Source organism: Oncorhynchus gorbuscha, unplaced genomic scaffold (assembly GCF_021184085.1).
Source record: "Oncorhynchus gorbuscha isolate QuinsamMale2020 ecotype Even-year unplaced genomic scaffold, OgorEven_v1.0 Un_scaffold_4932, whole genome shotgun sequence".
NCBI classification, from domain to species: Eukaryota; Metazoa; Chordata; class Actinopteri; order Salmoniformes; family Salmonidae; genus Oncorhynchus; species Oncorhynchus gorbuscha.
This window is the reverse complement of record NW_025748848.1, coordinates 13,727-28,489: the sequence shown is the minus strand read 5'-3', so window position 1 is coordinate 28,489 and position 14,763 is coordinate 13,727. Positions and strand designations below refer to the sequence as shown.

The window sequence follows — 14,763 nt, the reverse complement described above, 5'->3', positions numbered from 1 at the left end:
ACCTGTTCACCAGACGTGCTACCTGTCCCAGACCTCTTATTTGACCATGCTGGTCATTTATGAACATTTGAACATCTTGGCCATGTTCTGTTATAATCTCCACCCGGCACAGCCAGAAGAGGACTGGCCTCCCTCATAGCCTGGTTCCGCTCTAGGTTTCTTCCTAGGTTTTGGCCTTTCTAGGAGTTTTTCCTAGCCAACGTGCTTCAACACCTGAATTGCTTGCTGTTTAGGGTTTCTGTATAGCACTTTGAGATATCAGCTGATGTACGAAGGGCAGACACCGACAAGCTAAACGTCAGTATAGAGATAAAGTGGAATGTAAGGCAGGTGGTTAGAGCGTTGGTCTAGTTAACTGTACGGTTCCAAAATTGGATCCCCCGAGCTGACAAGGTAAAAATCTGTCGTTCTGCCCTAAACGAGGCAGTTAACCCACCGTTCCTAGGGCCTCGCTTTGCCTAGTTAAAAAATATTCAATAAAGGTGTAAAAAAAAATATTTAAAAAATAGGCCAAATCGGTGTCCAAAATACAGATTTCCGATTGTTAATGAAAACTTGAAATCGGCCCTAATTAATCGGTTAATTGGTCGACCTCTAGTGTCTGTCTCAGGGTTCTCGTTTTACACTATTCTGATTTCCCACCCTCCGCCAATACAGGGGTAGTGTGCTCTTATAGCTGTGTGCCATGCCCAGGGATGATCTATGTAGAAGATTAAAAGTTGATTACGTTCCCATTTTTGTAGCAGTCAGCAAAGTGTCTCTAGATTGTCCATGAGGAGCTTCTGTGTGCACTCTTTCCGTGCCTTGTCATTTTTTATATCCAAGGGGTACTGTACTGTGGTGGAGGGAAGCCATGGAACAGGGGGCCAAAGAGGCCTCTGGGTGGGAGAGGTACTCTGCTCTCTTTCTCTCTCTCTCTCTCAATGTGTGGTGTCCTTTGGCCCGGCGCCGCACAGCGCTGTCTTTGATTCACACACGCTTCACTCACACACATGTGATTTCCATTGCAACATAGAGGATCACACGGAATTCATTAATGACCACACGTGGACAGAGAAAATATTCCAGAATGTTTTCCTCTGACTGTTGGGATCTTGGAAGCAGTCATTAGGCCGTTGTCTTAATGGACGTAGAACTGTAGATATCAGAGTCCTTCTGGATGTTAGAGAATCTCTAGACATTAACCTGTTAACACTATGAACCTGGTAACACTATGAACCTGATATTAACACTATAAACCTGATAACGCTATGGACCTGATATTAACACTATGGACCTGATATTAACACTATGAACCTGATATTAACACTATGAACCTGTTATGAACACTATGAACCTGATATGAACACTATGAACCTGATATTAACACTATGAACCTGATATTAACACTATGAACCTGCTATTAACACTATGAACCCGATTTTAACACTATGAACCTGTTAACACTATGGACCTGATATTAACACTATGAACCTGATATTAACACTATGAACCTGCTATTAACACTGTGAACCTGGTTTTAACACTATGAACCTGATAATAACTATATGAACCTGATAATAACACTATGACCCTAATATTAACACTATGAACCTGTTATGAACACTATGAGCCTGATATTAACACTATGAACCTGATATTAACACTATGAACCTGTTAACAATATGAACCTAATTGTAACACTATGAACCTGTTAACACTATGAACCTGATATTAACACTATGAACCTGATATTAACACTATGAACCAGATATTAACACTATGAACCTGATATTAACACTATGAACCTGATATTAACACTATGAACCTGATATTAACACTATGAACCTGATATTAACACTATGAACCTGATATTAACACTATGAACCTGATATTAACACTATGAACCTGATATTAACACTATGAACCTGATATTAACACTATGAACCTGTTAACACTATGACCCTGATAATAACACTATGACCCTGATAATAACACTATGGACCTATATATATATGTATATATATGTATATATATATATATATATATATATATATATATATATATGTATATATATGTATATATATGTATATATATATGCCATTTAGCAGACGCTTTTATCCAAAGCGACTTACAGTCATGTGTGCATACATTCTACGTATGGGTGGTCCCGGGAATCGAACCCACTACCCTGGTGTTACAAGCGCCATGCTCTACCAACTGAGCTACAGAAGGACCACAGAAGGACCTGATATTAACACTATGAACCTGATGTTAACACTATGAACCTGATATTAACACTATGAACCTGATGTTAACACTATGGACCTGTTAACACTATGAACCAGATATTAACACTATGAACCTGATATTAACACTATGAACCTGATGTTAACACTATGAACCTGATATGAACACGATGAGCCTGATATTAACACTATGAACCTGTTAACACTATGAACCTGATATGAACACTATGAACCTGATATGAACACTATGAGCCTGATATTAACACTAGGAACCTGTTATGAACACTAGAACCTGTTATGAACACTATGAACCTGATATTAACTTTATGAACCTGTTAACAATATGAACCTAATTATAACACTATGAACCTGTTAACACTATGAACCTAATTATAACACTATGAACCTGATATGAACACGATGAGCCTGATATTAACACTATGAACCTGATATTAACACTATGAACCTGCTATTAACACTGTGAACCTGGTTTTAACACTATGAACCTGATAATAACAATATGAACCTGATAATAACACTATGACCCTAATATTAACACTATGAACCTGTTATGAACACTATGAACCTGATATTAACACTATGAACCAGATATTAACACTATGAACCTGATATTAACACTATGAACCAGATATTAACACTATGAGCCTGATATTAACACTATGAACCTGATATTAACACTATGAACCTGTTAACAATATGAACCTAATTGTAACACTATGAACCTGTTAACACTATGAACCTGATATTAACACTATGAACCAGATATTAACACTATGAACCTGATATTAACACTATGAACCTGATATTAACACTATGAACCTGATATTAACACTATGAACCAGATATTAACACTATGAACCTGATATTAACACTATGGACCTGATATTAACACTATGAACCTGATATTAACACTATGGACCTGTTAACACTACGACCCTGATAATAACACTATGAACCTGATATTAACACTATGAACCTGATATTAACACTATGGACCTGTTAACACTATGAACCTGATATTAACACTATGAACCTGATATTAACACTATGAACCTGATATTAACACTATGAACCTGATATTAACACTATGAACCTGATATTAACACTATGGACCTGTTAACACTATGAACCAGATATTAACACTATGAACCTGATATTAACACTATGAACCTGATATTAACACTATGGACCTGTTAACACTATGAACCAGATATTAACACTATGAACCTGATATTAACACTATGAACCTGATATTAACACTATGAACCTGATATTAACACTATGAACCTGATATTAACACTATGAACCTGATATTAACACTATGAACCTGATATTAACACTATGAACCTGATATTAACACTGTGAACCTGATAACACTATCCTGCTGACCTGAACTGAACCGTACTGTGCTGGCTCGGATATTTTCCTTTCACATCGTCTTTTCCAGCACAGTTCCAGACACTATGGTGGATGTGTAACCAGGCCAGTCCAGCACTGCTCTGCTCGGCTCAGTAGTGGTAGATGGCGCTGACAGACATGGCAGCTCTGCTTCTAGCTCCTAAGCAATTTTGCAGTATTTTGTTTTTTTTGTTTGTTATTTCTTACATTATTAGCCAACATTTTTTGTGTTATTACATACAGCCGGAAATAACTTTTGGATTTGAGTGCGACGAAAACTCATCCGCATTACGAGCAGGAATACGACATATTCCGAATTGGATAATTAGTTCTTACCCTCCAGTGCAATTGAACTGATCCCAGAGGCTGTTCCAAGACGCTGCCGGCAGAGAAGAGGTATTCGGAGTGGACCTCTAGTCCGACTCAGGAGGCGTGCACACTATCCACCCCTTCCAAGTGTATTACTATCTAATGTTCAGTCTCTGGACAATAAGGTAGACGAGCTCAGGGCGAGGATCTCCTTCCAGAGAGACATCAGGGATTGTAACATACTCTGTTTCACGGAGTCATGGCTCTCTCTGGATATACTGTCCCCGTCCATACAGCCAGCTGGGTTCTCAGTACATCACACAGACGGGAGTAAAGAGCTCTCCAGGAAGAAGAAAGGCGGTGGTGTATGTTTCATGATTAACTACTCATGGCGTGATAACATACAGGAAGTCCTTTTGTTCACATGACCTAGAATACCTCACAATCAAATGCAGACCGTATTACCTGCCAAGAGAATTATCTTCGGTTATATTCACAGCCGTGTATATTCTTACTCAAGCCGATAACACGATAGCAGTCAAGGAACTCCACTGGACTTGTGCAAACTGGAAACCAAACAGTTGAAGTTGGAAGTTTACATACACCTTAGCCAAATACATTTAAACTCAGTTTTTCACAATTCCTGACATTTAATCCTAGTAAAAAATTCCCTGTCAATTAGGATTACCACTTTATTTTAGGAATGTGAAATGTCAGAATAATAGTACATTTATTTGATTTATTTCAGCTTTTATTTCTTTCGTCACATTCCCAGTGGGTCAGTCAATTTAGTGTATGTAAACTTCTGACCCACTGGAATTGTGATACAATGAGTTATAAGTGAAATAATCTGTCTGTAAACAATTGTTGGGAAAATGACTTGTGTCATGCATTAAGTAGATGTCCTAACCGACTTGCCAAAACTATAGTTTGTTAACAAGAAATATGTGGAGTGGTTGAAAAACACGTTTTAATGACTCCAACCTAAGTGTATGTAAACTTCCGACTTCAACTATAGATGGCCGCGCAGGGTGGTAGTGGAGCCAGAGACAGCATGGGTTCAAACTGTAGAACCCAGTTCCTACATTTGAATAAAGAAATTGATTAGGGTGGGTGTGGAGGCGGTATTATTTGTATCTGGGGATTTTAACAAAGCCAACTTGACTACTGAAGTTCTATCAACACATTGACTGTAGTCCTCATGCTGGAAAAACACTTGACCACTGCTACTCCCCCTTCCGGGATGCCAACAAGGCCCTCCCCTGCACTCCCTTCAGGCAAATCAGATCACAATTCCATTTTGCTCTTCACTTCCCATAGGCAGAAACTCAAGCAGGAAGTACCCATGCTAAGGTCTAGTCAACGCTGGTCTGACCAATCGGAATCTATGCTTCAAGATTGTTTTGATCACGTGATATGTTACAGGTAGCCTTGGAGAATAACGTATACAAGGACACGAAGACTGAGTTCATCAGGAAGTGTTTAGGGGATGTTGCTCCCACTGTGACTATTAATACCTACCCAAACCAGGAACCGAGGATAGACAGCAGAATTCGTGCAAAACTGGAAGTGAGAACCACCGCATTTAACCATGGCACGGTGACTGGGAATATGGTTGAATTCAAACAGTGTAGTTATTCCCTCCGTAAGGCAATCAAACAGGCAAAATACATAGCCGCGTCCTCAGAGCATGTGCAGACCAGCTGGCTGGTGTGTTTAGAGAAATATTCAATCTCTCCCTATCCCAGTCTGATGTCCTCACTTGCTTCAAGATGTCCACCATTGTTCCTGTTCCCAAGAAAGCAAAGGCAACTGAACTAAATGAACTAGCACTCACTTCTGTCATCATGAAGTGCTTTGAGAGACAAGGCAAGGACCATATCACCTTCACCTTACCTGAGATCCTAGACTCACTTCAATTTACATTCCGCCCAAATAGATCCACAGACGATGCAATCGCCATCACACTACACACCGTCCTATCCCATCTGGACAAGAGGAATACCTATGTAAGAAACCCACAACAACACAGAAACTGGGGAACGTAACAGCTGTTCATTGACTACACGTCAGCCATCAACACCATAGTACCCTCCAAGCTCATCATTAAGCTCGAGCCCTGGGTCTGAACCCTGGTAGGCTGCCCCTCCAGGTGGTGAAGGTAGAAAACAAGACATCCACTTCACTGATCCTAAACACAGGGGCCCCACAAGGGTGTGTGCTCAGCCCCCTCCTGTACTCCCTGTTCACCCATGACTGCGTGGCCAAGCACGCCTCCAACTCAATCATCAAGTTTGCAGATGACAAAACAGTAGTGGGCCTGATCACCAACAATGACGAGGGAGGAGGAGGTGAGGGACCTTCTAGTGGAGTGGTGCCAAGAAAATAACATCCCTTTCAACGTCAAGAAGACGAAGGAGCTGATCGTGGACTTTAGGAAACAGCAGACTGAGCACGCCCCTATTCACATCGACGGGACAACAGTGGAGAAGGTGGAAAGCTTCAAGTTCCTCTGTGTACACATCACTGACAAACTGAAATGGTCCACCCACACAGACAGTGTGGTGAAAAAGGCACAATAACATCTCTTCAACCTCAGGAGGCTGAAGAAATTTGGATTGGCCCCTAAAATCCAAACTTTTGCACAATTTAGAGTATCCTGTCGGCCTTTTCATCCCAATAAATCAAATTAAATGGATTTATATAGCCCTTCTTACATCAGCTGATATCTCAAAGTGCTGTACAGAAACCGACGGGACAGCATCCAGAAGGCGAGGTCAGTACAGGTGCATCAAAGCTGGGACCGAGAGACTGAAAAACAGCTACTATGTCAAGGCTATCAGACTGTTAAATAGCCATCACTAGCTGGCTTCCACCCGTTACTCAACCCTGCACCTTAGAGGGTGCTGCAAAATATATACATAGACATGGAATCACTGGTCACTTTAATAATGGAACACTAGTCACTTTAATCATGTTTACATACTGCTTTACTCATCTCATATGTACAGCATATACTGTATTCTACTGTATTCTAGTCAATGCCACTCCGACATTGCTCGTCTTAATATGTATATATTTCTTAATTCCATTATTTTACTTTTAGCTGTGTGTATTGTTGTGAATTGTTAGGTATTACTGCATTTTGCTAAACCTGCAATAACATCTGCTAAATATGTGTATGTGACCAATAACATTTGATTTGATTTAGTGTGGAACGGGTCGGAGTGAACAGAATGTTAGACATTCTATTACTGGTCTTTACTTTGAGTATAGGTCATACCTTGGGAGAGGAGCTTACATACCTTGACATCAGAGGGGATGAGCTTTGGCTTCTTGGATGGCTGGATTGCTTCTTTGATGTTTGACAGGACTGGCAGGGAGAGAAGAGAGAGTCAATCAACAACTATCCAATCACAAGAGAGTGTCAAATCAACAACTTGCCAATCAGAAGACAGGACTACTCTTTCACAATCTCAATAAACCTAAGGTGAACTTTAATAGATGTATTTACATTTTACATTACATTTTTTTTTACATTTAAGTCATTTAGCAGACGCTCTTAACCAGAGCGACTTACAAATTGGTGCATTCACCTTAAGACATCCAGTGGAACAGCCACTTTACAATAGTGCATCTAAATATTTTAAGGGGGGTGAGAAGGATTACTTATCCTATCCTAGGTATTCCTTAAAGAGGTGGGGTTTCAGGTGTCTCCGGAAGGTGGTGACTGCAGTATTTACTGCAGTATTGTGACAAAGAAATACATACAGTGCCTTTGGAAAGTATTCAGACCCCTTGACTTTTTCCACATTTTGTTATTTGACAGCCTTATTCTGAAATGGATTAAACTGTTTTATAATTTAAATGAGAACTGAAATATCTAATTGACATAAGTATTCAGATCCTTTACTCTGTACTTTGTTGAAGCACCTTTGGCAGTGATTACAGACTTGAGACTTCTTGGGTATGACCATACAAGCTTGGCACACCTGTATTTGGGGAGTTTCTCACATTCTTCTCTGCAGTTCCTCTCAAGCTCTGTCAGGTTGGATGGGGAGCGTCGCTGCAAAGTTATTTTCAGGTCTCTCCAGAGATGTTAGATCGGGTTCAAGTCTGGGCTCTGGCTGGGCCACTCAAGGACCAAGGACATTCAGAGACTTGTCCCGAAACCACCCCTGTGTTGTCTTGGCTGTGTGAAGGAGGATCAATGGAAACAGGATGCACCTGAGCTCAATTTTGAGTCTCATAGCAAAAGCTCTGAATACTTATGTAAATAAGGTATTTCTGTTTTCGCTTTGTCATTATGGGGTATTGTGTGTAGATTGCTGAGGAATTGTTTTTGAAATAAGGCTGTAAAGTAACAAAATGTGGAAAAAGTATGTAATACAAAGCTAGAAACTGTGATATAGCTTTTCTTGGCTGAAATATGTAGTGGTGTGATATAATCTTTTGCCAAAATATAAATTAGCATAACTTGGCCCATTTTAGCTGCCCAATAGTAGTAAATTCTACCTGAAGGAAGTATTGACTTTCAAATAGAAAGTAGATATTCGCTAGGACTAGATTGACCAGGGACAGGGCACTAGATTGACACTCAGGTAAACAATTGCCAACATTCGCAGTATTTGGAGCCACTGAGCTGCCAATTGTGGGACATTTTACCTGACGGTAATATTTACTTTCAAACAGAAAACTCACAGGATAAGTCTCTCTTTTTCCTCCTGATGGGGAACTCATCAATCTTCAGCTCTCCTTCGTCTGACACGTACTCGTACTCGTCTCTCACCGGCTTGGCCTTGTCCTCTTTTAGGTTTTGTAACGAGCTGAACACACTGGAGTTAGTCTGGGGCTTCAGCTTAGAACTGAGAGAGAGAGAAACATACACAGATTAACCCTTTACACTGGTGGGAACTTGAACATTTCCTTCCAGAATAAATATGAAAAGTATAACCATGGAAGCAATTTAAAGGGAACAGTTTCAAGATAATGGGAAAATGATTAGACCAAAGTTGAGGACACAACTATTCAATGGCCCAAGGCTGAATACAAAACATTACACTGTGAATTTTATGTGCATTTTACATTTACTGTACTTTTCTCCACATTCGTTTATAAAGAAATCTGAAAATACTCTGGATACACTTAGTAACATCATAAGAATATTCGTGGAAAATGTGGAGAAGGTGCAACATAAGACAAGAAAATGACAAGGGTTTGAGTGAGCAGACAGACGCACTCGTGTCTACAATTGGAAAAATACTTTACGACACAGAGCAGTCTCCTACTAGAAGATGCTTTATGAATGAAGATTCTCCTACTAGAAGATGCATTATGACTCAGAGAACAGTCTCCTACTAGAAGATGCTTTATGAATGAAGATTCTCCTACTAGAAGATGCATTATGACTCAGAGAACAGTCTCCTACTAGAAGATGCTTTATGAATGAAGATTCTCCTACTAGAAGATGCTTTATGAATGAAGATTCTCCTACTAGAAGATGCATTATGACTCAGAGAACAGTCTCCTACTAGAAGATGCTTTACGAATGAAGATTCTCCTACTAGAAGATGCTTTATGAATGAAGATTCTCCTACTAGAAGATGCTTTATGAATGAAGATTCTCCTACTAGAAGATGCATTATGACTCAGAGAACAGTCTCCTACTAGAAGATGCTTTATGAATGAAGATTCTCCTACTAGAAGATGCTTTATGACTCAGAGAGCAGTCTCCTACTAGAAGATGCATTATGAATGAAGATTCTCCTACTAGAATATGCTTTATGACTCAGAGAACAGTCTCCTACTAGAAGATGCATTATGAATGAAGATTCTCCTACTAGAAGATGCTTTATGACTCAGAGAGCAGTCTCCTACTAGAAGATGCATTATGAATGAAGATTCTCCGACTGGAATGTGCTTTATGACTCAGAGAGCAGTCTCCTACTAGAAGATGCATTATGAATGAAGATTCTCCGACTGGAATGTGCTTTATGACTCAGAGAACAGTCTCCTACTAGAAGATGCATTATGAATGAAGATTCTCCGACTGGAATGTGCTTTATGACTCAGAGAACAGTCTCCTACTAGAAGATGCATTATGAATGAAGATTCTCCGACTGGAATGTGCTTTATGACTCAGAGAACAGTCTCCTACTAGAAGATGCATTATGAATGAAGATTCTCCGACTGGAATGTGCTTTATGACTCAGAGAACAGTCTCCTACTAGAAGATCCTTTATGAATGAAGATTCTCCGACTGGAATGTGCTTTATGACTCAGAGAACAGTCTCCTACTAGAAGATGCATTATGAATGAAGATTCTCCGACTGGAATGTGCTTTATGACTCAGAGAACAGTCTCCTACTAGAAGATGCATTATGAATGAAGATTCTCCGACTGGAATGTGCTTTATGACTCAGAGAACAGTCTCCTACTAGAAGATCCTTTATGAATGAAGATTCTCCGACTGGAATGTGCTTTATGACTCAGAGAACAGTCTCCTACTAGAAGATGCATTATGAATGAAGATTCTCCGACTGGAATGTGCTTTATGACTCAGAGAACAGTCTCCTACTAGAAGATGCATTATGAATGAAGATTCTCCGACTGGAATGTGCTTTATGACTCAGAGAACAGTCTCCTACTAGAAGATGCATTATGAATGAAGATTATCCGACTGGAATGTGCTTTATGACTCAGAGAACAGTCTCCTACTAGAAGATGCATTATGAATGAAGATTCTCTGACTGGAATGTGCTTTATGACTCAGAGAACAGTCTCCTACTAGAAGGTGCTTTATGACTTAGAGAAGAGTCTTCATCAAGAAGGTGCTTTATGACTCAGATAACAGTCTCCTACTAGAAGGTGCTTTATGACTCAGAGAACAGTCTCCATCTAGAAGATGCTTTATGAATCAGAGAACAGTCTCCATCTAGAAGATGCTTTATGACTCAGATAACAGTCTCCTACTAGAAGGTGCTTTATGACTCAGAGAACAGTCTCCATCTAGAAGATGCTTTATGAATCAGAAGAGTCTCCAACTAGAAGGTGCTTTATGACTCAGAGAACAGTCTCCTACTAGAAGGTGCTTTATGAATCAGATAACAGTCTCCTACTAGAAGGTGCTTTATGACTCAGATAACAGTCTCCTACTAGAAGGTGCTTTATGACACAGAGAACAGTCTCCTACTAGAAGGTGCTTTATGAATCAGAAGAGTCTCCAACTAGAAGGTGCTTTATTATTCAAAAGAGTCTCCAACTAGAAGGTTCTTTATGACTCAGAGAAGAGTCTCCAACTAGAATGTGCTTTATGACTCTTAGAACAGTCTCCTACTAGAAGGTGCTTTATGACTCAGAGAACAGTCTCCTACTAGAAGGTGCTTTATGACTCAGAGAAGAGTCTCCTACTAGAAGGTGCTTTATGACTCAGAGATCAGTCTCCATCTATAAGATGCTTTATGAATCAGAAGAGTCTCCAACTAGAATGTGCTTTATGACTCAGAGAACAGTCTCCTACTAGAAGGTGCTTTATGACTCAGATAACAGTCTCCTACTAGAAGGTGCTTTATGACTCAGAGAAGAGTCTCCTACTAGAAGGTGCTTTATGACTCAGAGAACAGTCTCCTACTAGAAGGTGCTTTATGACTCAGATAACAGTCTCCTACTAGAAGGTGCTTTATGACTCAGAGAAGAGTCTCCTACTAGAAGGTGCTTTATGACTCAGAGAACAGTCTCCTACTAGAAGATGCTTTATGACTCAGATAACAGTCTCCTACTAGAAGATGCTTTATGACTCAGAGAACAGTCTCCTACTAGAAGGTGCTTTATGACTCAGATAACAGTCTCCTACTAGAAGATGCTTTATGACTCAGATAACAGTCTCCTACTAGAAGGTGCTCTATGACTCAGAGAACAGTCTCCTACTAGAAGGTGCTTTATGACTCAGATAACAGTCTCCTACTAGAAGGTGCTTTATGACTCAGAGAAGAGTCTCCTACTAGAAGGTGCTTTATGACTCAGAGAACAGTCTCCTACTAGAAGATGCTTTATGACTCAGATAACAGTCTCCAACTAGAAGGTGCTTTATGACTCAGAGAAGAGTCTCCTACTAGAAGGTGCTTTATGACTCAGAGAACAGTCTCCAACTAGAAGATGCTTTATGACTCAAAGAACAGTCTCCAACTAGAAGGTGCTTTATGCCTCAGAAGAGTCTCCAACTAGAATATGCTTTATGCCTCAGAAGAGTCTCCATCTAGATTCTAGAAGGTGCTTTATGACTCAGAGAACAGTCTCCAACTAGAAGGTGCTTTATGACTCAGAGAACAGTCTCCTACTAGAATGTGCTTTATGACTCAGATAACAGTCTCCTACTAGAAGGTGCTTTATGACTCATGAGAAGAGTCTCCAACTAGAAGGTGCTTTATGACTCAGAAGAGTCTCCATCTAGAAGATTCTTTATGACTCATGAGAAGTCTCCAACTAGAAGGTGCTTTATGACTCAGATAACAGTCTCCTACTAGAATGTGCTTTATGACTCAGAAGAGTCTCCATCTAGAAGATGCTTTATGACTCAGAGAACAGTCTCCTACTAGAATGTGCTTTATGACTCAGAAGAGTCTCCATCTAGAAGATGCTTTATGACTCAGAGAACAGTCTCCTACTAGAAGGTGCTTTATGACTCAGAAGAGTCTCCATCTAGAAGATGCTTTATGACTCAGAGAACAGTCTCCTACTAGAAGGTGCTTTATGACTCAGATAACAGTCTCCTACTAGAAGGTGCTCTATGACTCAGAAGAGTCTCCATCTAGAAGATGCTTTATGACTCATGAGAAGAGTCTCCAACTAGAATGTGCTTTATGACTCAGAAGAGTCTCCATCTAGAAGATGCTTTATGACTCATGAGAAGAGTCTCCAACTAGAAGGTTCTTTATGACTCAGAGAAGAGTCTCACTGTGTTTATTAAGCTCTGATGTCATATATAGCATGTTACTATAACACCACTGTGTTTATTAAGCTCTGATGTCATATATAGCATGTTACTATAACACCACTGTGTTTATTAAGCCCTGATGTCATATATAGCATGTTACTATAACACCACTGTGTTTATTAAGCTCTGATGTCATATATAGCATGTTACTATAACACCACTGTGTTTATTAAGCCCTGATGTCATATATAGCATGTTACTATAACACCACTGTGTTTATTAAGCTCTGATGTCATATATAGCATGTTACTATAACACCACTGTGTTTATTAAGCCCTGATGTCATATATAGCATGTTACTATAACACCACTGTGTTTATTAAGCTCTGATATCATATATAGCATGTTACTATAACACCACTGTGTTTATTAAGCTCTGATGTCATATATAGCATGTTACTATAACACCACTGTGTTTATTAAGCCCTGATGTCATATATAGCATGTTACTATAACACCACTGTGTTTATTAAGCTCTGATATCATATATAGCATGTTACTATAACACCACTGTGTTTATTAAGCTCTGATGTCATATATAGCATGTTACTATAACACCACTGTGTTTATTAAGCCCTGATGTCATATATATCATGTTACTATAACACCACTGTGTTTATAATCTGCCATTTTGAGTAAAACACTTAACAGGATTGTAAGGATGTGAATTCACCTTAACAATGGATAGGTCTCACTCTCTCCAAGGACAGATGCATCTCACACACACACACACACACACACACACACACACACACACACACACACACACACACACACACACACACACACACACACACACACACACACACACACACACACACACACACACACACACACACACACACACACACACACACACACACACACACACACACACACACACGTGAGAGCCACATTGCTCCAGTATACAGTGCTTACCCTAGTAACTTCTTGTGTGTCATTGAAAAGGCAAACTTGTCTTTGTTGCCCGACAGTGGCGTTCTCTCAAACTTGTGCACTTCAGTTTCCATCTTCAATAAGGAATCTGGTTTACTGTTCTGTAATGGACATGAACAACAAAGATCACTTTATGTCATACACTGGCAGAAGGACAGACAACAAGGTGTAGAACAGGGTGTAGAACAGGGTGTAGAACAATTTAACAGGACCATACAATTAAAGCATTACAACATTTCCTGTTGTATATATTTGAGGCCTGCTAAAATAATATACCGAATACTCAAATCAGCAAAAAGGTTAATCAAATCAGAGTAAACGGAATCAAATCTGAATGATTGGAATATTTGGGCTCAGCCCCAGTGTTGATCCTGGTAAGGCTGATGAAGATGATCTACTGTGAGATGACCCTGATGAGATGACCCTGATGAGATGACCCTGATGAGGTGACCCTGTTGGAGGTGACCCTGATGAGATGACCCTGATGAGATGACCCTGATGAGATGACCCTGATGAGGTGACCCTGATGAGGTGACCCTGATGAGATGACCCTGATGAGATGACCCTGATGAGATGACCCTGATGAGATGACCCTGATGAGATGACCCTGATGAGATGACCCTGATGAGATGACCCTGATGAGGTGACCCTGATGAGATAACCCTGATGAGATGACCCTGATGAGATGACCTTCCCTGATGAGATGACCCTGATAAGATGACCCTGATAAGATGACCCTGATGAGATGACCTTCCCTGATGAGATGACCCTGATAAGATGACCCTGATGAGATGACCCTGATGAGATGACCCTGATGAGATAACCCTGATGAGATGACCCTGATGAGATGACCTTCCCTGATGAGATGACCCTGATTAT

At 40.0% G+C, this 14,763-nt stretch overlaps 1 protein-coding gene across 1 annotated transcript; it reads right to left on the bottom strand.

The window, feature by feature from the left end:
* Positions 1–7,239: 7,239 nt before the first annotated feature.
* Positions 7,240–14,288, bottom strand: LOC124028869 (lysine-specific demethylase phf2-like; the record flags this gene model as incomplete). Its single annotated transcript, XM_046340784.1, has 3 exons — positions 13,867–14,288; positions 8,658–8,821; positions 7,240–7,329 (listed from the first exon to the last, which is right to left on the bottom strand). Coding segments are annotated over exons 1-3 (346 nt in total), but the record flags the coding sequence as incomplete, so codon positions are not given.
* Between the last annotated feature and the right edge of the window lie 475 nt (positions 14,289–14,763).